General features: G+C 41.2%; 1 protein-coding gene across 1 annotated transcript; it reads right to left on the bottom strand.

The window, feature by feature from the left end:
* Positions 1-642: 642 nt before the first annotated feature.
* On the bottom strand, positions 643-21,209 carry LOC135478228 (kielin/chordin-like protein). The gene is made up of 7 exons (XM_064758500.1): positions 21,170-21,209; positions 20,863-20,877; positions 18,468-18,545; positions 14,090-16,899; positions 13,253-13,408; positions 5,842-6,014; positions 643-694 (listed from the first exon to the last, which is right to left on the bottom strand). The coding sequence occupies exons 1-7, from the start codon at positions 21,207-21,209 to the stop codon at positions 643-645; spliced, it is 3,324 nt and encodes a 1,107-aa protein (XP_064614570.1).
* Between the last annotated feature and the right edge of the window lie 997 nt (positions 21,210-22,206).

Genomic DNA, 22,206 nt, shown 5'->3' with positions numbered 1-22,206 from the left:
ACATTTTAGGAGTTTACTTGACCAGGAACCATCTGTATCCCTGATTCCCGCCAACATTTTAGGAGTTTACTTGACCAGAAAACATATGTATCCCTGATTCCCGCCAACATTTTAGGAGTTTACTTGACCAGGAACCATATGTGTCCCTGATTCCCGCCAACATTTTAGGAGTTTACTTGACCAGAAAACATATGCATCCCTGATTAACGCCAACATTTTAGGAGTTTACATGACTAGGAACCATATGTGTCCCTGATTCCCGCCAACATTTTAGGAGTTTACTTGACCAGGAAACATCTGTATGCCTGATTCCCGCCAACATTTTAGGAGTTTACATGACTAGGAACCATATGTGTCCCTGATTCCCGCCAACATTTTAGGAGTTTACTTGACCAGGGACCATCTGTATCCCTGATTCCCGCCAACATTTTAGGAGTTTACTTGACCAGGAACCATCTGTATCCCTGATTCCCGCCAACATTTTAGGAGTTTACTTGACCAGAAAACATATGTATCCCTGATTAACGCCAACATTTTAGGAGTTTACATGACTAGGAACCATATGTGTCCCTGATTCCCGTCAACACTCTAGGAGTTTACTTAACCAGGAACCATCTGTTTTCCTGATTCCCGCCAACATGTTTACTTGGCCAGGAACCGCCACACACAGTCCTCAAACCAGCCACAGTATGGCCTGAAACGTAGAAACAATAATGAGTCATTACATACTGTAATATTATTATTTCTTTAATCGATTATATGTTATTGATTTTTTTTCTTTTTTATTTGCTTGATTAAAGGCTTAACTAACTGACCCACGTACTACTGCCTCACCGAATGACTGACTGATTGAATGAATAATTGATTGATTGATTGTCATTTCTTCTTGTACCATATTGTTCTCGCTGTTTAAACGTCCCTCGGTAACAATGGCGCCCAAATGAAATAAGTCCAAACTTGACTTTGTACCAATTTACAGTGGACTTGCGCAGTCGAATGGAAAGCAATCTCAGGCAAGAAAGAATAACATTGTTACAAGTGCTGATTTAAAAGTGGCCGCAGACTTTATCATTGTGTTTATTTGTTTGTTTATTTATTTATTTATTTGGCCACCGTCATTTAAGTGAAATATTCTTGAGTACAGCGTAAAACACCAATCAAATAAATAAATAAAATTATTTATTTCTTTCTCTATTTCATTATTTATTTATTCGATTGGTGTTTTACACCGTACTCAAGAATGTCATTGTGTTCGATAAAGTCCAAAGTACATTTAAAATATTAAAATATTTGATCCTGTGAAAAAGAAAATCTAAAAGAAAAAAATAAGTACAGATATTTTGACACACTGTTTTAAGTGGTATTCTACTGGTGCTCACTTTATCTGTATGGTTTATCTCCCTTTATCAAGTCCCCTCATCTACTTTGGACATATCTGGATCGATTATATGGGATCTGTGACAATTGAGGTAATAAATGTAGGAAAGGATTTGAAAGGTAAAACTTACCAAAAAATTCTTGCACGCTTTAACAATAACGCTGCAACTATAGGGGTCTTGGGAAGTTCTTAAAGAAAAGAGGTGTCATTTGTGCCTCTGGTTCACGGTGACAGTGGAAGTGTATGGCTTAACATCACATCGACAATATTTCAACCATATCGTGGTAAAGGAACACGGTAGGACAGGTTACCGGGTAAAGTAATGCCAACAAAGGTTGCCTAATTGTTTTCACAGGTCACATCGTGGCGAAGGAATACGGTAGGACAGGTTACCGGGTAAAGTAATGCCAACAAAGGTTGCCTAATTGTTTTCACAGGTCAAATCGTGGCGAAAGAACACGGTAGGACAGGTTACCGGGTAAAGTAATGCCAACAAAGGTTGCCTAATTGTTTTTACAGATCACATCGTACAGTAGGACTGTTTTCACCTTTAACGGCAAAAGCAGTTATTTTATAGTCTGCATGTGATACGATTGAGCGGAGCGCGATCTATCCTTATAAAATAACATCCCCTCACCATTGCAGACTTATAAAATAACTGCTTCAAACCAGTTTTAGTGCTTAAGAGATGCAGCAGGAAAGCAGGAAATATCACAGTGCAAAGCTTGCATCGACACAGGAAATCTAAATATAACCTTCTCCGAACTTGAAAAAACCGTATAAAAAAACTTACTTTCAAACTTCCCACACGCTGATTTTTTTTTTATTTATTTATTTCATTGGTGTTTTACGTCGTACTCAATAATATTTCACTTATACGACGGCGGCCAGCATTATGGGGAGAGGAAACCGGGCAGAGCCCGGGGGAAACCCACGACCATCCGCAGGCTTTCACGCGTTGAAGATGCCGCCGTAAACAAATTATTTTTCACTGCACCGCGCTATGGAGCTTAATTCCGCAATTTAGAGATATACCTAAACATTTTACTGCAGTAAAAGTTTCCCACATTTTGGACATACTGCACACACTTTGCCACAGTAAAATCAAGTTTCCCACATTTTGGACATACTGCACACAGTTTGCCACAGTAAAATCAAGTTTCCCACAATCTGAACATAGTACACACACTTTGCCACAGTAAAATCAAGCTTCTCACATTTTCAACATACTACACACTTTGCCACAGTAAAATCAAGTTTCCCACAATTTGAACATAGTACACACACTTTGCCACAGTAACATCAAGTTTCCCACAATTTGAACATACTGCACACACTTTGCCACTGTAAAATCAAGTTTCCCACAATTTGAACATACTGCACAAACTTTGCCACTGTAAAATCAAGTTTCGCATATTCTGAAGATAATTCACACTCTGCCAAATTTGCATACTTAAAAGTATACAAAATAACATTACGAGCACTCTTTACAGATACTGCATTGAAAACTTACCTGCATACTTTGAAGATACCGCACTGTCTATATGCACACGGATCAGCACACTGTATCATTTTAACCCTATCTGGACAACCTGAAATGCAGCAGTTATTCATGTCATGTTAGAAACGTTTGGGAATTATAAGGTCAGTAAAAAACAATGAGTGTCAGTATAAAAAATAATGTTGTTTTTTCATACACAGTATGCCCATGTTGTCAACGATATACTACTGAGAGCCTGCAATTTGACGGTAATTGTTTAATTTACCGTTGTTCAAAAAATATTTAATACAAATGAAATTTGATGTACAAATGCTGCGAGGAAAAGGATTTAAATTAAAGCACTATATCAGAAATTTAATTCAGCGATGTATTTTTGGAAACTTCTGTTGAAATCATGCAGTGGTGAATAGTATTTTCGAACGCGTTTACAGGACATTTATTCTGTAAGCCTTTAGTTTCACAAATACTTTCTGCTAAATATGCACGACAATAGAGATTATTCATGTGCAGGTAAAAGCACTCACAATATGAGTTTGAACAGAAAAAGCCCTTGCCACACGTCACTCCCTGTGCAGATATAACAATATACGCAATCTAATTAATGATCATTTCTACATTTTTAAATACAATATTTGAAACCCTCCCGTTACCCCTCCCCTTTACACATCCCCATGTTACATTCCCGTGCTAGATCTCTGTGACCCTGTGTCCCACTCCCGTGCCACACAAAATCCGCCCCACCCTTGTGACACATGACAAACAGCCACATCACACTCTCGTCCCCCACCGCTGTGCCACATCTCCTTGCCCCACAATACATAGCCGTCTTACATCGTAGTGTTAAAAGCGACCCGGATAGCACAGTTGGCAGAGCATCCTCTTCGGGAGCTGTAGATCCAGGTTCAGTCAAGTCACACTTAAGACTTTAAAAGAGGACGTTGCAACTTCGTCGCTTGGCGTTCAGCGTGAAGGGAATAGTGCAATGACTGCTTGACCCGTATCAGTATAATGGCTCGGGCATGCAGCTTACTTGACATCGGTAAGTCGTCTCAGTGGAGCAGCACTAGATAAAAGAGCAGTGGAATTCCGTCCGGCACATGGCCAGCACTCAGAAATAAGCACTCTACAAGCAGGGGTACCCCAGGGTTCGGTTCTTGGGTCCCTCTACCATCCCCTTGTTGTTCATAGCCTTCAGAAAGATTTACAGAATATTGAGGAGTGGTCCAAAAAATGGCTCGTTAAATTTAATTCTGACAAAACAAATGCTTTAATTGCGTTCCGACGCAAAACACCATCCATTCTAACCCCTACCTTCAACTCAGTCACAATTAAAACATCCCAACATCTGGGTATGACTCTATCAGAAAATGGCACTTGGAACGAGCATATCGACAATATGATTTCTGGTTCATGTAAAAAGAAAGGAATCTTTAAAAGTCTTGAATATATACTGGACAGGAAAAGTTTAGAAATTATGTAGAAACCTTTGTTAGACCTTCCCTTGAGTATGCTGATGTAGTCTGGGATAACCTCACGGAACAACAAATAAATCGAATTGAAATGCTTCAAAAAGACGACTTGAGAACTATAACTGGTCTCACAAGAAGTAGTACAGCGGCACTGTTGTATGAGGAATCTGGGTTCTCGCCTTTAGCAAAAAGGCGTCAAATCCACAGACTTACACTTTTCCATAAAATAGTTTTTCAAACACCAACTCATGTTCTAAATAGTCTTATCCCAGACTTTTCTTCTAATAGAAATCCCTATCCGTTGCGCTCTGTTGGAGCAATTACCCTTATATTCTGCCGGACACAACAGTTCAGAAATTCATCCTTCTCTCGCACTGTTCCAGATTGGAATGCTCTCCCCCCGCCCCACCTCATGTGAAACAACTCAGTGATCCAGCCCATTTTAAATCTAAGCTCAATTTATTGTTTCAGTCGACAAGACCACCTCCATGGTACTACCCAGAATCTAGATTGACAAACATTTTAAGACGCCGACTTCGAAATGGCTGCAGTAATCTCAATGGCGATCCATTTGACAACTTCCTTTCTGATCCTCCAAAATTGTGCTTGTGGCCACAAGTATGAAAATACTGAACATTAAAATGTCATGTTAAAATGTCATCTGTATGATCTGTAAAACTGATGGATGGTGTTACGGCGTCGGGTTATACTGGTGTTATTACGCCTGTTACGTTACTTTTTGGGTATATGACATTTCCGGCAAAATTTAATGAAATAATTATACATGTGGGTTGCTTTATTAATGAGAGTCGGAGATTTAATTAAGCAGTATGTATTTATACCATCAGTCTCAGGCTTTACTCCGAGAGACAAAATCATCTGTAATCCTATTTGCATATTTAGCTGTATAATTTCAGGAAATTTTCCAAAATATTGTTCTTAGATATCTGTCGATGTTCCTATTTATTCAACCACATGTCTATATGATATCGTCCATCGTGCACGTTTTCACCAAAAGCACTTTCTCCTCCACATGTAATTCGCTAGTCTGATTACATTGTATATATATATATATATATATATATATATATATATATATATATATATATATGACAGATAAATGCTATATATATATATATATATATATATATATATATATATATATATATATATATATATATATATATATATATATATATATATAGCATTTATCTATCTGTCAAGTTGTTGTATTCACCAAATGGGTCACAGTATAAGTCATGGTTTATCATGGTACCAAAGATTACAAAATAAAGACTATATAAATGAAACAAGGAGGCACATTACATACACCCTTTCATATGACTGAGAAATTGTTGAGTACGACGTTAAACACAAGCACTCACTCACTCACAGTGTTAAATCCCCGTGCCCCATTTCCTTGCCCAATCTCTGTGTCATATCCTCGTGACAAAAACCTGTGCCAAACCCCCGTGTCCCACACCGTGCCTTACCCCGGAGTCCCACCACCATGACACATCTCCTTGTCCCACCACCGAGACACATCCCCTTGTCCAGCCACTCGCCTCACAGGAGGGATCCTGGCACTGGCACGTCTTACAGCCGTTCGTATCGTACACATGTCCGGTGGTGCAGGGTCTACATTTGTGCAGAGGGCACCGCTGACCTGGAAGTAAGAAATATGACGTTTTTATTTTACTTATTTGTGAAACGTTTGAATAGACAGAGCCCAGTTGTTCATAACCGTATTAGCTACATGTATTTGTTATCGTAACTTACGAGATTGTGATATGCAGTTTGGATGGCCTATTGGTTTTCATTTGATGTGCTGTGTCGTAGTCAAGGCGATGCGTGTAAAATATGAAGGCAGGTGTGCATTTTATCATAAAAGCATGAAACTTCCAGATTATCTCTGTCTGAACATTTTCAGATGCAGAGCCATTACAAAAATAACCTCTTTCAATACCGGCAGCCATTTTGTTTCCGCCATTATACAAGTCCGCTCTTTTACTTTGAAGATATCTGGATCGACTGTATGTGATCTGTGATACTCGAGGTAATAAATGTTGGAAAGAATTTTAAAGATAAAACTTACTTGCAGACTTCAAGATTCCGTCATAAAAAAATTCTTGCACGCTTTGAAACTCGTTCATCGGTAATGGTAAAAAGGTCCGAAAAATGTATCAAGTGACCTATAAAAATGTTTAGCAACTCTTTCTGGACCCCATTTTCTGTAACATAGGTGTCTTACGAAAAGAAATTTATATATACGATGAATGATCCGGACAACTGAGAAACATTTGTTTGAATATTTATGAACTTGGGAAGTTCTTAAAGAAAATAGTTCTTATTGGTGCCCCTTGAACAATATGACAATGATTAAGGCTTAACACCACATCGGCAATGTTTCAGCCGCATTGTGGCCATATAAAGGACCTCTTTCGATACCGGCAGCCATATTGTTTCCACCATTATGTATTTGTTTTATTTCCTTATACGAACGAGATTTGGTAACTCTGTATCCATGGTTTGATCGTCCATATTTTACTATGATGCCATTTAGAACGTTGTTCTAAATGGCATCATAGTAAAATATGGAAGAAACCGAGAATTTGAAACACTGTCATCGTTGCAACAGCCACAACGGCGATACAATGCAAACACTAATTCCCGGCACGTTAAGAGCAGAGAATGTGCTGCCAGATGGCGGAAGACTTATAATTTACAACAGGAAGAGGTCTTTTAGAAACTTATGTTGTCCATATCATAGGATGTGGTATTGAACATCATCACACCCCTGGGCATCCGTGTGTGTGAGTGTGTGAGTATTACTATCGAGAACAAAGGATTGATCAGTAAATGTCTGCGCTCGTCTAACATGTTTATCACAGAAGCCGTCGACAGCACGTGCTTCCAGGTAATTTCACGGGATGAGAATCTCACTGATCAAGCACCCAACTGATCGAGGAATGGAAGTGGTGTGGGGGGTGGGGGGGGGGGGGGCTATACAGAGAGGAATCGTCTGTCCTAAACCCTCACCACACACAGAACAATAAGCTGAGCTCCCTGAATCGTTCAAAGCCATACATCAAATTATGTTAAAGTCGACATATGTTACTCATCCCAAAGAAATTGCTGCCATAAAGGCTTTAAAGATAGAAATCACACAGCTAAATTCAATGGAAGGTAATGGAACACTTGATGACGTTTCTAATGGCAACGTGTGCTGGGCCGCCTGTCATGGCCATGGCCGCCAAGTCAACCCTCTTGATCAACCCATTTACAATATTGCCGACCGAGATACAGTGGAAAACTGAGAAAGATGTCACACAGATCATTGAAGATTACTTAAAGGACATTGGTCGGGGAGAAACTCTAGCAGAGACCAAATCAGCTTTCCTGGACCCCACAGAACCTTTCCTAAAAGGCCTCATATCACTCATCCCAGACACGGACAGGTAACTACTTACTTCCAGCAGTAATCAACCTAGGAAAGCAGACAAGCTGCGTTTATAATCTCGTGGCACATGATGAATGAGGACAGTTGCAGATTCTATTCTAGCATACTGCATCTAAATGACGTTTCTTGGTGTGCAGGTAGAAATGACAACTGTGACAGGTGCTGGTGGTGTTCTTAGTTTAACATGATCTCGAAGTTTGAGGTAACAAAGTTCTACCAAAAGATAGTCTTGAATAGTCTGAAGGCATACACACCACGTTATCACTACAGCTTGTAGGTCAAAGTATTGGTAGACGTTAATGGAAATATGGGCAACCAATTCACAAGGGAAAATATGAACGTGTGTAAACTAGACACAAATAAATGGCTTGCCAAGCTGGGTTAGTTGTAATTCGTAAGGCAAAGAAAAGTCGACAGAATTAAGATGAAAGCAATGTCTGCAATTTTAATTATCTGTTTTCGGGCCAAATCAAGATCTGTAAAATCCCGTTGTTCTGCATGTCACCTGGGACAGAAGCTTCGCAGAGAAATCTTTATATCTAGCTTTTGCAGGATGACTGTGGTCTGTATCCGAGGTTCTACACTGGTCTGTGAGACAACGACGACAATCTCCGCGACTTTTTCACTTACATGCAAGCAAGAGATTAGCGTGCATACCCATCAGTACTGTCATGACAAATTGCCTCTTGTAAAAGAACTCTGTTGAACTAACAAGAACAGTCTGTAATCACAAATCAACAGAATCGTGAAAATGTCAGTAAAATAAACGCCAGTTGGTCCACATTCCTAGATAACCTGGCAGTATTTTTTCCGGCTGCCATGAACCAGTCGGAGTCCTTTGTATTTCCAGCAGGACATATTTTTAGATATTATTATTTGATCTGATTGTTGTCGTTTTTGCTACATGATGGAAATTGTCTAAGCTATAGGCAAGTATGAGTTTTAATGATGAAAGTTTGAAACTCTGGGCGAGAGGACACAAGGAGACAGGTGGTGATGAGGCTGCGAGTGACGTCCCTTTGGCGTTGCTAGGCACCCCTCCCAGCTGCCGGTATAGAAAGGTCCAGATTTTGACGGCCAATTTTGACGGTCAACTACTGTCAAGATATTCATGGCTGCTTTCTCACAGGCTGGGCCAGGTATGCACCAAAGGTTATTGGCTACGGAATGTTTTGCACTGAGATGCAGCAGTAGACGTTCACATTGTCGCTTATGGAAAATTAATTAGAGCCTGAGGCCAGAAACCTATGAGTAGGCTACAATGGTTCACCGCGGCCATCGAGCTCCAGACGCAGAAGAATGACCGCGCTTATTTATGTTAATTTGGCCTCATAATCTGTTTCACAAATTATCATGGAAGGTTCACAAACTGATTCTAGGTCCAGAGTTTCTCAGAAATAAATTCCTGGTGAATTATCGGAGGCCTTCCTTGAAAAATTTTGAACATTTTTGATAGACAACGGAAAGATTTGAAAGTCGAGTTTTGAAAGATGAGGTTATCCCAATCAAAAGGCGTAACCTCGTAAAGACAGCGACGACGTCAATGTCACAGCGAAGGCGCCAACGATAACGCAGTTGTAGTTTCCGGTGGATCTTTCGGTGGGAGGGGGGTCTCCGTGGCTCAGTTGGTTAGCGCGCTAGCGCAGCGTAATGACTGAAGAGTCTCTCACCAGTGCGGTCGCTGTGAGTTCGTCCGGGCTGTGCCCGGTTTCCACCCACCATAATGCTGGCCGCCGTCGTATAAGTGAAATATCCTTGAGTACGGCGTAAAACACCAATCAAATAAATAAATAAATAAAATTCGGTGGGAGATGTTCCTTTCGTCCTTTCCAACAACTAAACAAAGCCTGGCGATTTTCAAGTCCGGACGTCCAGCAACGGCCAGTGTTTCCGAGGCGTCAGATTCGATAACTATTCCCTTCTGGAGGTCAGTGTCTACACAAACTTCATGGAGACCCAGAAGCAGGTGTCCTCCAGCAATGAAAATGAACAATCAAATAATGATAAGCACTTAATCTTAGATTTACGTTATGTCAATCAGTTTGTTACCCGTAAATCTGTTAAAATTGAAGATTCGCCATACAACACGTAGATCTTGGAGGTTGAATTTGATTTTAAATCAAAAATGGATATCACCATATCGACATTTGTGAGGACGGGCAAAATTATTTGGGTTTTTCTTTGGTCTGTAACGAAGTACAGACGTATTATTCGTCCACTGTTCTTCCATTTGGGCTGACTTGTGCGCTATATGTGTTTACAAAATGTATTCGTCCTCGAGTAAAGTATTGGAGATTTCGTTAAGTTGGTGGTTAATTTAGATGACACTTTGTGTTTTAACGCTTATCTAAACGTGTCTCTTTCGCTGTTACCGTTTTAGAATGGCTTCATTTTGTGTGGGACACAAATCTCCGTATCACTGACCGAAGCCTGGAGGATATACACTGGGCAACAGAGCACACTCTTAAAAAGTTCAACACTGTAACCGCCAGGCAGCTAGCAAGGGTAAGCGTCATGGTTGTTTCTGTGTATCCAGTCCTTGGAAATATTACCAGAATAAAAACCATTTATTTTTTATTTTGCTATTTTTACCACTGGTAGTTGGAATCAACTTTTTACCTTAAAGAACTAACCAGATGCAATACAAGAACTTCTGTTTTGGAAAGATAACTGCCATGATTTGAATGGATTTAATTTGTGTCATAACTCTACACCAGTTTTGTTGGCGTATGATGCGTCGGATATTGCATCTGAAGCATTTACAACAGCTACAGCCATCCCAGACAATATTTTTTACAAGTTTTGGTCGATTGAGAAAGCTCTACTTGGAGAGAACTGAAAGTCGTCCAATTCCCTGTTACCTTTGTGGTTCTGTTTTAATAGGAAAGTCCGTTAAATGGTATACGGGCAGTCAGAAATGCGTCACCGTCGTGCATTCAGGTGGCAGGAATATATGTTTACACGTGCTAGCTGATAACATTTATTTTGTATGTTGTCTGTACAACTTTGATCTTGAGCTTGCGTGGATTCCTAGAGACAGGAATCGAACTGCAGATGAATTATGTAAGATGTATGATTTTGATGGTTGGCTAGTGACTAGGGAGTTTTTTCATTTCACGGATCATTTGTGGTGGGCCTTATACTATTGACAGATTTGAAAATACCAAATTATCGAGGTTTAATTTTAGATTTAGAGATGTTGTTATAGCTTGTAAAGCGAAGGCAACTCTTATTATACCAAAAAAGGCCTTCCGCTCCATATTGGCCGTTTTATTTTTCAGTCCAAAGTGGTGTGGCACAGATATGTGTTAGATGTCATAGAGACAACAATAGCACTTTTCAGTACGGTATTAACAAGGGAGCTTTATTGGGTTCTGATGGATTTGTGAGGTCTGTTATTGCTGTTAGATGCCCCTGGAATGTCATTATCACAGGCTTACTTGTTAAAGGAAGGCATATTTGTATTTATTTGATTGGTGTTTTACGCCCTACTGAAGAATATTTCGCTTATGGTGGGAAGAAACCGGACAAGAGCCCGGGGGAAACCCACGATCATCCGCAGGTTGCTTGCAAACCTTCCCATTTACGGCCGGACAGGAAGCCAGTATGAACTGGACTTGAACTCATAGCGACCGCATTGGTGAGAGGCTCCTGGGTCAGCCAGGCCGTGATGGCGTGCTACCTCCCTGCGCCACGGAAGCCCCAAGCATATTAATATGTCTATTCAATGTATTGAGAGCATGTATGCCGTTTGCTTGATCAGTGATATGTTCATGTGTACATTTTGGTGTGCACGTATTAGCACGAATGTCTAGATGGATCTGGCACCTGGGTGGTTTAATGACATTACGGATGTACTGTATATTGTGTCAAGTGTATTCTGATGTGTCGTTATACTTTGGTGTTCCCTTATTTGGACGGGTGTCAGGATTGATCTGGCTTCTGGGTGGTTTAATGACATTACGGATGTACTGTATATTGTGTCGAGTGTATTTTGATGTGTCGTTATATTTTGGTGTGCACGTATTTGCACGAATATCCGGATTGATCTGGCTTCTGGGTGGTTTAATGACATTACGGATGTATATTTTATGGAAAGTTTATTTGTGATAATACATACATGTATATGTGGTTATGTTTATCAATGATAAAAAATTAAACGCATTGCATGTTTTTAGTATTTATTGTGATTTTACATTTTATTTTAATTCTGGCGTTTGGCTTGAAATGAAGGATTTCCAGTAGCCATAATTCAGAGCTTTCGAGTTTGGTTAAACATCTGCCCACTTTAATGAGGTCCAGTCGCTCCAACAGTACGCTGAAATAAATTTCATTCGTAAGTTGTGGACAGAGTGTTGGAGTAGGTCAGCTATCCGGTCACTGGTTTCACGTTTCGCCAAGCTGACCGCGGGGTTGAATGATATCAGAGTCGTTGCTATGTGTTGGGTCGGATTTGCCGGACTCTCCGGTTGATGGCTAATTTCAGACGGAACTGAACCGTTTTTTTTCCGAATTATTTTACATTTTTCATTTCTAACTAGAGAAACAATTACTATTGGCAGAACGGGTAATTCTATTTGTCCATTCACAATGCTGAAACGTTACTTGTATCTGGTGACCTTAGACATCGTTGGGTCAGTATAAGTGGAGAGGACGTAAATGGATTTCGTTTACAAGAACTGGCGAAGTCGTTTTGGAGAAACAGACGGCTTTATGTTTGAATCTAAAAATTTTCGGTTTGCACAGTTTAAGGTCAGGTGGAGCAACTCGAGCAGCCAATTATCGAATTTCGGAGAGACTATTTAAAAAGCACGGCAAGTCGGAGAATGCTCAGGGCGGATACGTGAGAGGAGGTGTACAGTATGTTATCGAAGAATTTCGGTTTGGGCATTTAAGACCCGATTCTGTTGCAAGCATTCAGAATTCTATACTGTAAAGGGTTTCCTTTCATATACTTTTCTCGTACTTATTATTTTTTGTCTGTGGAGACGAGGCTGGCATTTCTGTAATAAAACCTGTGTTGTGAGATGACAAATCTTTTGTGTTTGTTTGAGCTTAGGGTATTAGAACAGAAAAACGGTATTATATCAAACAATAAACATGCTTTTATGATTTTAACAAAACCCAGGAACTAATGCAGAGGCACAGAGAGCAAATGGAACAAGGTTTATTTCATATTTCATATCCTGTTACATAATTATTTTCGGGCCAAGGACAAAACTGAAGTCCTGGCTTGAAGTTAAATTTGGTATTAACTCTTACAGAGCACGATTTGACTGAGTTAAGGAGAGAAATATAAACTCGGATTTATGCAGTTAGCACCATAAGTAAAATATTACCCAAAGTAAGTGATCAAATCAGATCAAATCAGATAACTCACAGGCCTTAAGTGTGCAGGCCCTACACGTGTTGCATCCGTCCGATATTGTAAATATATCCCCAACATTGTAAGTTTTTCCGTTTTCGGTACACTGCTTCTGTTGCACACATGCCACTAGTGTGCAGGCTACAGCTCCAGTCTCGATACACCTACACGTGTTACAGCCGTCCGATGCTGTGAATGTATCCTCAGCATTGTAGGTTTTTCCATTTTCAGTACACTATTTTGGTGGCACACAGGCCTTTAGTGTACAGGCTGCTATTCCGGTCTCAGTACACCTACACGTGTTGCACCCGTCCGATGCTGTGAATGTATCCCCAACATTGTAGGTTTTTCCATTTTCAGTGCACTGTTTTGCTGGCACACAGGCCTTCAGTGTACAAGCTGCAATTCCGGTCTCGGTACACCTACACGTGTTGCACCCGTCCGATGCTGTAAATGTATCCCCAGCATTGTAGGTTTTTCCGTTTACAGTACATTGCTTCTGTTGCACACAGGCCATTCGAGTGCAGGCTACAGCTCCAGTCTCAGTACACCTACACGTGTTGCACCCGTCCGATGCTGTGAATGTATCCCCAGCATTGTAGGATTTTCCGTTTTCCGTACACTGCTTCTGTTGCACACATGCTTTTAGTGTGCAGGCTACAGCTCCAGTCTCGGTACACCTACACGTGTTGCATCCGTCCGATGCTGTGAATGTATCCCCAGCATTGTAGGTTTTTCCGTTTTCGGTACACTGCTTCTGTTGCACACATGCCACTAGTGTGCAAGCTACAGCTCCAGTCTGGGTACACCTACACGTGTTGCATCCATCCGATGCTGTGAATGTATCCCCAGCATTGTAAGTTTTTCCGTTTACAGTACATTGTTTTGGTGGCACACAGGCCTTCAGTGTACAAACTGTAACTCCAGTCTCGGTACACCTACACGTGTTGCATCCGTCCGATGCTGTGAATGTATCCCCAGCATTGTAGGTTTTTCCGTTTTCGGTACACTGCTTCTGTTGCACACATGCTTTTACTGTGCAGGCTACAGCCCCAGTCTCGGTACACCTACACGTGTTGCACCCGTCCGATGCTGTGAATGTATCCCCAGCATTGTAGGTTTTTCCGTTTTCGGTACATTGCTTCTGTTGCACACATGCCACTAGTGTGCAGGCTACAGCTCCAGTCTCGGTACACCTACACGTGTTGCATCCGTCCGATGCTGTGAATGTATCCCCAGCGTTGTAAGTTTTTCCGTTTACAGTACACTGTTTTGGTGGCACACAGGCCTTCAGTGTACAAGCTGCAAATCCAGTCTCGGTACACCTACACGTGTTGCATCCGTCCGATGCTGTGAATGTATCCCCAGCATTGTAAGTTTTTCCGTTTACAGTACATTGTTTTGGTGGCACACAGGCCTTTAGTGTACAAGCTGCAACTCCGGTCTCGGTACACCTACACGTGTTGCATCCGTCCGATGCTGTAAATGTATCCCCAACATTGTAAGTTTTTCCGTTTTCGGTACACTGCTTCTGTTGCAGACATGCTTTTAGTGTGCATGCTACCGCTCCAGTCTCGGTACACCTACACGTGTTGCATCCGTCCGATGCTGTGAATGTATCCCCAACATTGTAGGTTTTTCCGTTTTCGGTACACTGCTTCTGTTGCACACATGCCACTAGTGTGCAGGCTACAGCTCCAGTCTCGGTACACCTACACGTGTTGCATCCGTCCGATGCTGTGAATGTATCACCAGCATTGTAGGTTTTTCCGTTTTCGGTACACTGCTTCTGTTGCACACATGCCACTAGCGTGCAAGCTACAGCTCCAGTCTGGGTACACCTACACGTGTTGCATCCGTCCGATGCTGTGAATGTATCCCCAGCATTGTAAGTTTTTCCGTTTACAGTACATTGTTTTGGTGGCACACAGGCCTTCAGTGTACAAGCTGCAACTCCAGTCTCGGTACACCTACACGTGTTGCAGCCGTCCGATGCTGTGAATGTATCCCCAGCATTGTAAGTTTTTCCGTTTACAGTACACTGTTTTGGTGGCACACAGGCCTTCAGTGTACAAGCTGCAACTCCAGTCTCGGTACACCTACACGTGTTGCACCCGTCCGATGCTGTGAATGTATCCCCAGCATTGTAAGTTTTTCCGTTTACAGTACACTGTTTTGGTGGAACACAGGCCTTCAGTGTACAGGCTGCAATTCCGGCCTCGGTACACCTACACGTGTTGCACCCGTCCGATGCTGTAAATGTATCCCCAACATTGTAGGTTTTTCCGTTTACAGTACATTGCTTCTGTTGCACACAGGCCTTTCGAGTGCAGGCTACAGCTCCAGTCTCGGTACACCTACACATGTTGCATCCGTCCGATGCTGTGAATGTATCCCCAGCATTGTAGGATTTTCCGTTTTCGGTACACTGCTTCTGTTGCACACATGCTTTTAGTGTGCAGGCTACAGCCCCAGTCTCGGTACACCTACACGTGTTGCACCCGTCCGATGCTGTGAATGTATCCCCAGCATTGTAGGTTTTTCCGTTTTCGGTACACTGCTTCTGTTGCACACATGCCACTAGTGTGCAGGCTACAGCCCCAGTCTCGGTACACCTACACGTGTTGCATCCGTCCGATGCTGTGAATGTATCCCCAGCATTGTAGGTTTTTCCGTTTTCGGTACACTGCTTCTGTTGCACACATGCCACTAGTGTGCAGGCTACAGCCGCAGTCTCGGTACACCTACACGTGTTGCATCCGTCCGATGCTGTGAATGTATCCCCAGCATTGTAAGTTTTTCCGTTTACAGTACACTGTTTTGGTGGCACACAGGCCTTCAGTGTACAAGCTGCAACTCCAGTCTCGGTACACCTACACGTGTTGCATCCGTCCGATGCTGTGAATGTATCCCCAGCATTGTAAGTTTTTCCGTTTACAGTACATTGTTTTGGTGGCACACAGGCCTTCAGTGTACAAGCTGCAACTCCGGTCTCGGTACACCTACACGTGTTGCATCCGTCCGATGCTGTAAATGTATCCCCAACATTGTAAGTTTTTCCCTTTTCGGTACACTGCTTCTGTTGCACACATGCTTTTAGTGTGCATGCTACCGCTCCAGTCTCGGTACACCTACACGTGTTGCATCCGTCCGATGCTGTGAATGTATCCCCAACATTGTAGGATTTTCCGTTTTCGGTACACTGCTTCTGTTGCACACAGGCCTTTAGTGTACAAGCTACAGCCCCAGTCTCGGTACACCTACACGTGTTGCATCCGTCCGATGCTGTGAATGTATCCCCAGCATTGTAGGTTTTTCCGTTTTCGGTACACTGCTTCTGTTGCAAGCATGCCATTAGTGTACAGGCTACAACTCCAGTCTCGGTACATCTACACGTGTTGCATCCGTCCGATGCTGTGAATGTATCCCCAGCATTGTAAGTTTTTCCGTTTACAGTACACTGTTTTGGTGGCACACAGGCCTTCAGTGTACAGGCTGCTATTCCGGTCTCAGTACACCTACACGTGTTGCATCCGTCCGATGCTGTGAATGTATCCCCAACATTGTAAGTTTTTCCGTTTTCGGTACACTGCTTTGGTGGTACACATGCCCTTAGTGTACAAGCTGCAACTCCGGTCTCGGTACACCTACACGTGTTGCAGCCGTCCGATGCTGTAAATGTTTCCCCAGCATTGTAAGTTTTTCCGTTTTCGGTACACTTCTTTGCTGGCAACAGAAAAATATATAAATTTTACATTTTACCGTTTGATGGAACATTTATCCTTCTGATAATTTATTGTTAATATCGATTGCAGATTAACGGAAGAGCGTTTAAGCTGACTGATTGATAGCTTGATTGATTGATCGATAGGCCGATTAATGTAGGTTTTTCACTGTCTATGACGGTGACCTTGTTCACTGGACGGAACTGCCCAGAGTAAGCCACCGACGCTCGCCTGCGGGTTATATTCATGCGTGGTATGAGAAAAATTGCGCAAGCGGCTATCTTTTCCTGATTAGAGGAATCCTGGACAGAAAAGTCTGTGATGACAGGTTTTATTTAGGATTTACAATAGGATAGACCAAAAATGAGAGCGAGACAATTTAGCATACAGAAATAAGCAAAGAGAGAGCAGTTTATTTATTTATTTATTTCATTGGCATTATACGCCGTACTGAAGAATATTTTACTTATATGATGGTGGCTAGCATTATAAAGCTACGGACATCCCCAGGTTGCTGGCAGACCTTCCCACGTAGGGCCAGAGTTGAGGCCAGCATCAGATGGACTTGAACTTACAGCGTCCGAATTGGTGAGGGACGCCTGGAATGTTGCGCCGCGTTGACGTGCTAAACCACCTCGGCCACGAAGGGCCACGAAGGGCCCCCAAGGCAGTTTAAAATCTGGACATAATGAACATATCACTCATATCCCTTGTTACTTACATGTACTTTCCAGGGGTAAACATTTGATAAAGCACCCTCCACATTGATCAGCTCTGTAACGAAATAACGAAACACCAGCTCAGCAGATATAAATCATTAATTGTATTCATCTACATGGAAAAGTTAGTTTCTGGTTTAGTGTTTTTGGATAATATCCATTCTTGTCTAGTCGAGGCTGCCAGCTTGTCATTCAACACACAGCAATGTCACGCAGACGTGCAAAGCTACATCTGTGCAATTTGAAAAACACTTCATTTTCACACTTGTAACCTTGTTAGGCAAGAAGAAAGTTTGTAATGAAAATGTTACTATGTTCTGCTCGTTTGGTAAATTACCAGTAGTGTCTATATATATATATATATATATATATATATATATATATATATATATATATATATATATATATATATATATATATATATATATATATATATATATATATATATATATATAACTTTTAACTGGGTGTAACCCTGGAATAAATGAATGAACGATTGTTGCTTAACGCTACATCGGCAATATTTCGGCCATATAGTTGCGACATGCCAGAGAAGGTCTCCTTCCTAAACCACACCTATTTATCTGCACTGAAAGTTTTTTTCATTCTCGGCTGCATTCCCGTATACAACGAGGGTCAGCTTTAACAACAGCGCCCCACACAACTACTCTCGTAAAAAGACACATCCATGCAGCCGGGCTCAGAACTAAACCAACGATTTCAAATTTTTAAGAAAACATTCCAGAAATAACAGAAATTACACAGTCAAAGTTCATTCTTGGCGAGGCTTTGTATCTTTAGCTTACATGGAACAGTCCAAGTTCATACTTGACTACGTTTACTTACACACATCTTGTCCCTATGGCACAGGTAGCAGCTATACAAGGGTGATAAGGGCACTGTGTGAAGGGCTTATCGGGCGGGCAGGCTGGAATAACAACAGTAAAAAGACATCAGAACTATTCATGTTTTGTTTTCACTAAGTTACTAATCCACCTGTTTGATATAGTCGTTATACATTATTATGTGTAATGAATGAAAATAGAGGCGTCCAAAATGACTATATTTCCTGGAAGTAAAAGAAAATCTGTTTGATGCGAAAGATGAAAATAAATGAGCATATTAAATTAATATACATGAACATTCATTTTCAAGAAATTGTCTGTATTTGGGTTTGTGGTGCGAGGGTACTGATAACTCAGCGCAAAAAAGAAACACAAGGAAACATTTTTGCAAAATTTAAAATGGCAATCACTTTTCACAAGGATGTTTAAAAGAAATTGTATAATCCCCTATTGCAATTAGTACTGGGGTATGTTAGAACTAATTGAATCTCAATAAGAATATTACTTTCCATAAAAGTCATAAACTAACACTAGTTAAAGCAATGTCATGATTTCGTTGAAATCAATCAATATCTCTCTGACAAAACAACATGAAGGTGGAGTTCAATCACCTGGGGCCGATTCCAGAAAGTCAAAATTTAAAAATCGCATCATAATGCATAGTTTTTGGTGCTGGAAGTTGGAATTTGGGTACATACTTGTGTTAAGACAGTACTGATAAGGCGAACACAATTTTGATTTCTAAAGCCGTGAAATAAGCTTTATGATAGAATTTCAAATTTTGACTTGAAATTTTGTCAGAAACGGGTTTGGAATCAGTCCCTGATTGTATCGTTTGATGACATACATTATGTATTTCAGGATACGTCAGATTTACGTCATAGATAGTAGACCAGCATGTGGTCTTAACAACTACCCAAACGTCCTGGTGATCGAAGACAACGGCTTATTGACTCTAGTGAGAGCAGACGAATACACAAATTCCCTGTGCCGACCTGGTCACAAGGTCGGATTAGTATCTCTACAATTTGTATTTTGGTTCGCGGTTCTCCGTTAACAGTTCACACTTCGAAAGGACAAATAATTTTTTTCCGATAAAAACATTTATATTAAAGAAAAGTTGCAAGAATTTGTACTACCCGAGCCGTTCGCAAGTTCCACTTCAGTGTAGAATGGATAAGACTTGACTCAGAAATAGATTACCACCAGCACAAATCACCACCACCCAAATATTAAAGGAACACTGAATCGATGTCGATGTACTGACAGAGGAGATAAGGTTTGCTAGGTTAAATCTTGCAGCCTTGGTCACGCTTGAATAAATATACAATACCTAAAATTTAGCCTAGGCAAGGCATAGCTTGGACCCGCCTATCTCGCGCGTCAACCAATCAGAACTGATTCCCTTTAAGATAACAAATGCCACTTCTTTTTCAATTATGACCTCACCGAGGTAATGAGCTTTTTGCCTCGTGAACAGCATTATAGTGTTCTAATTAGAAAACGTATTCGAAGGGCATTTTATCTGCATTGATAGAAACTTCCAGTATATCCGTATGTAGGGCAGTTGATGTTACATATCACCGACTAAAGGCAGTTTCGACAGTGAGTATGGGTGGTATTACTGCGGATAACTGAAAAAAGAAGGCAGGTAAAAGAAAACGGGCCCATTAGGTCATTAGGTCAAGACTGGTGTTAAGATTTAAGCCTGGCTTAACTATTAATACACTTTTGACTTCGCTGCCGCGTGATAAGTTGGAGGGGTTGATTGGTGAAGCAGAGGGCGATGGTCCTGTTCCTGCAGCAATTTGTTATATAAATCCATAACCCTAATTGGTGCATTTTCTTATATGTATCTGCGGCACTGATTGGTGTACCTATATATTCAGGTATATTGTAATGTTAATGAGACCGTAACTCAGGGCAAAAGATTTACTCAGTCGTTAACACTTGGATTTTAACTCGGGCCTATTAATAAACAAAATCCTGAGCTAAAGGGAAATTCACACAGGGTGGAGCACAAGGACTGAAAAGAAGCGACCGTTGGTATACGTGGTCATACTTATACACAAATCTGTATACATATGGAATTCCAGTTGGTTAGCCCGCTAGGGTAGCGTAATGACCCGGAGCCTCTCACCAATGCGATCGCTGTGAGTTCAAGTCCAGTTCATGCTGGCTTCCTCTCCAGCAGTACGTGAGAAGGTCTGCCTTCCGGCAGGGGGTTTCCCTCCGGCTTCTGCCCGGTTTCCTCCCACCATAATGCTGGCCGCCATCGTATAAGTGAAATATTCTTGAGTACGGCGTAAAACACCAATCAAATAAATAAATATGGAATACCGTCTCTGTGGAGGTAGGTTATATTTTATGAGATAAAAAAGAGGCTACACTATAACTTACCTTGAGAGAAAACACCTGAAAAATCGAAAAAGAGACTCTTGTTATTTTACTGGTTTACTGTACTTATTTGTTTGTATGTAAACTGACCTTAGGCCCTAAAAACCTTAAGCAGATATACAATAAAGAATGGTACATAGCTTCTAATTTAAATCTCTATTTAAATGCATTTAGTGATAATTTGAATCAACTGAATATTAACACTTAATCGAAATAAATTTTTTGACCACAAAACTGGTTTGATATTATAAGCTTCGGAAACAGATCTGCTGCGTGTTAAAGATTGTTCGACAGATTAGGGCCAACTTACCTCCAAAAAGCACGAAAAACACAACAGGGATTGGCCCCATAGCTAAGTGTTCCGAGCTGGTATGACCCACTGAAACACAGAACAGAGAATGTCGCATATATACATGTAAGTATATTTACATGTAAGCATATATATACATGTAAGCATATTTGCATGTAAGCATATATACATGTAAGCATATATATACATGTAAGCATATTTGCATGTAAGCATATATACATGTAAGCATATTTACGTGTAACCTGCGGATGGTCGTGGGTTTCCCTCCGGATTCTGCCCAGTTTGCTCCCACCATAATGCTGGCCGCCGTCGTATAAGTGAAATATTCTTGAGTACGGCGTAAAACAACAATGAAATAAATAAATAAATAAATATTTACGTATATACATGAAAGCATATATACATGTAAGCATATTTACATGTAAGCATATATACCAATACATTTCAGCAGCAAAGTTTCGGCAATTAAAGGGTAGAAAAGATAAAGACATTATATTTGTAAATATGGCTTTAATTATTTTACCATTTCGCTTCGAGAATTACCTTTACATGGCATGTACATGTGACTGTCTCTTTAACAGTATAATGAAAGATTGAGATATTTATACATATACATATACAATTTAAACAGATATAAGTTCATTCCATATCCATCATATCACATGACCTCGGCTTTACGCCAGCAAGTGTGTCACTACCACCACGTCCGGACTCCTCTAGCTACAGCATTACGTAAGGAGGTTTGTCACTGCCGCCACGCCCGGACTCCTCTATCTACAGCATTACGTAAGGAGGTTTCTCACTGCCGCCACGCCCGGATTCCTCTAGCTAAAGAATAACGTCAGGAGGTTTGTCACTACCAACACGTCCGGGCTCCTCTAGCTACGCGCCTTCACACCAGCAGGTGTGTCACGGCCACCACGCCTGGATTCCTCTAGCTACGGCTTTACACCAGCAGGTGTGTCACTGCCACCACGCCCGGATTCCTCTAGCTACAGCATTATGTCAGGAGGTTTGTCACTACCACCACGCCCGGA

Source organism: Liolophura sinensis, chromosome 11 (assembly GCF_032854445.1).
Source record: "Liolophura sinensis isolate JHLJ2023 chromosome 11, CUHK_Ljap_v2, whole genome shotgun sequence".
Classification (NCBI taxonomy): Eukaryota; Metazoa; Mollusca; class Polyplacophora; order Chitonida; family Chitonidae; genus Liolophura; species Liolophura sinensis.
This window is presented reverse-complemented; position numbering and strand designations above follow the sequence as displayed.

Coding starts and splice junctions, on each gene's coding strand:
- LOC135478228 (XM_064758500.1), bottom strand. CDS start 21,209: ATGGGGCCAATCCCTGTTGTGTTTTTCGTGCTTTTTGGAG. Junction 16,900..18,467: donor CTGTGCCATAGGGACAAGAT/GTGTGTAAGTAA, acceptor TTCTGTTGCCAG/CAAAGAAGTGTACCGAAAAC. Junction 13,409..14,089: donor GTACCGAGACTGGAGTTACA/GTTTGTACACTG, acceptor CCACCAAAATAG/TGTACTGAAAATGGAAAAAC.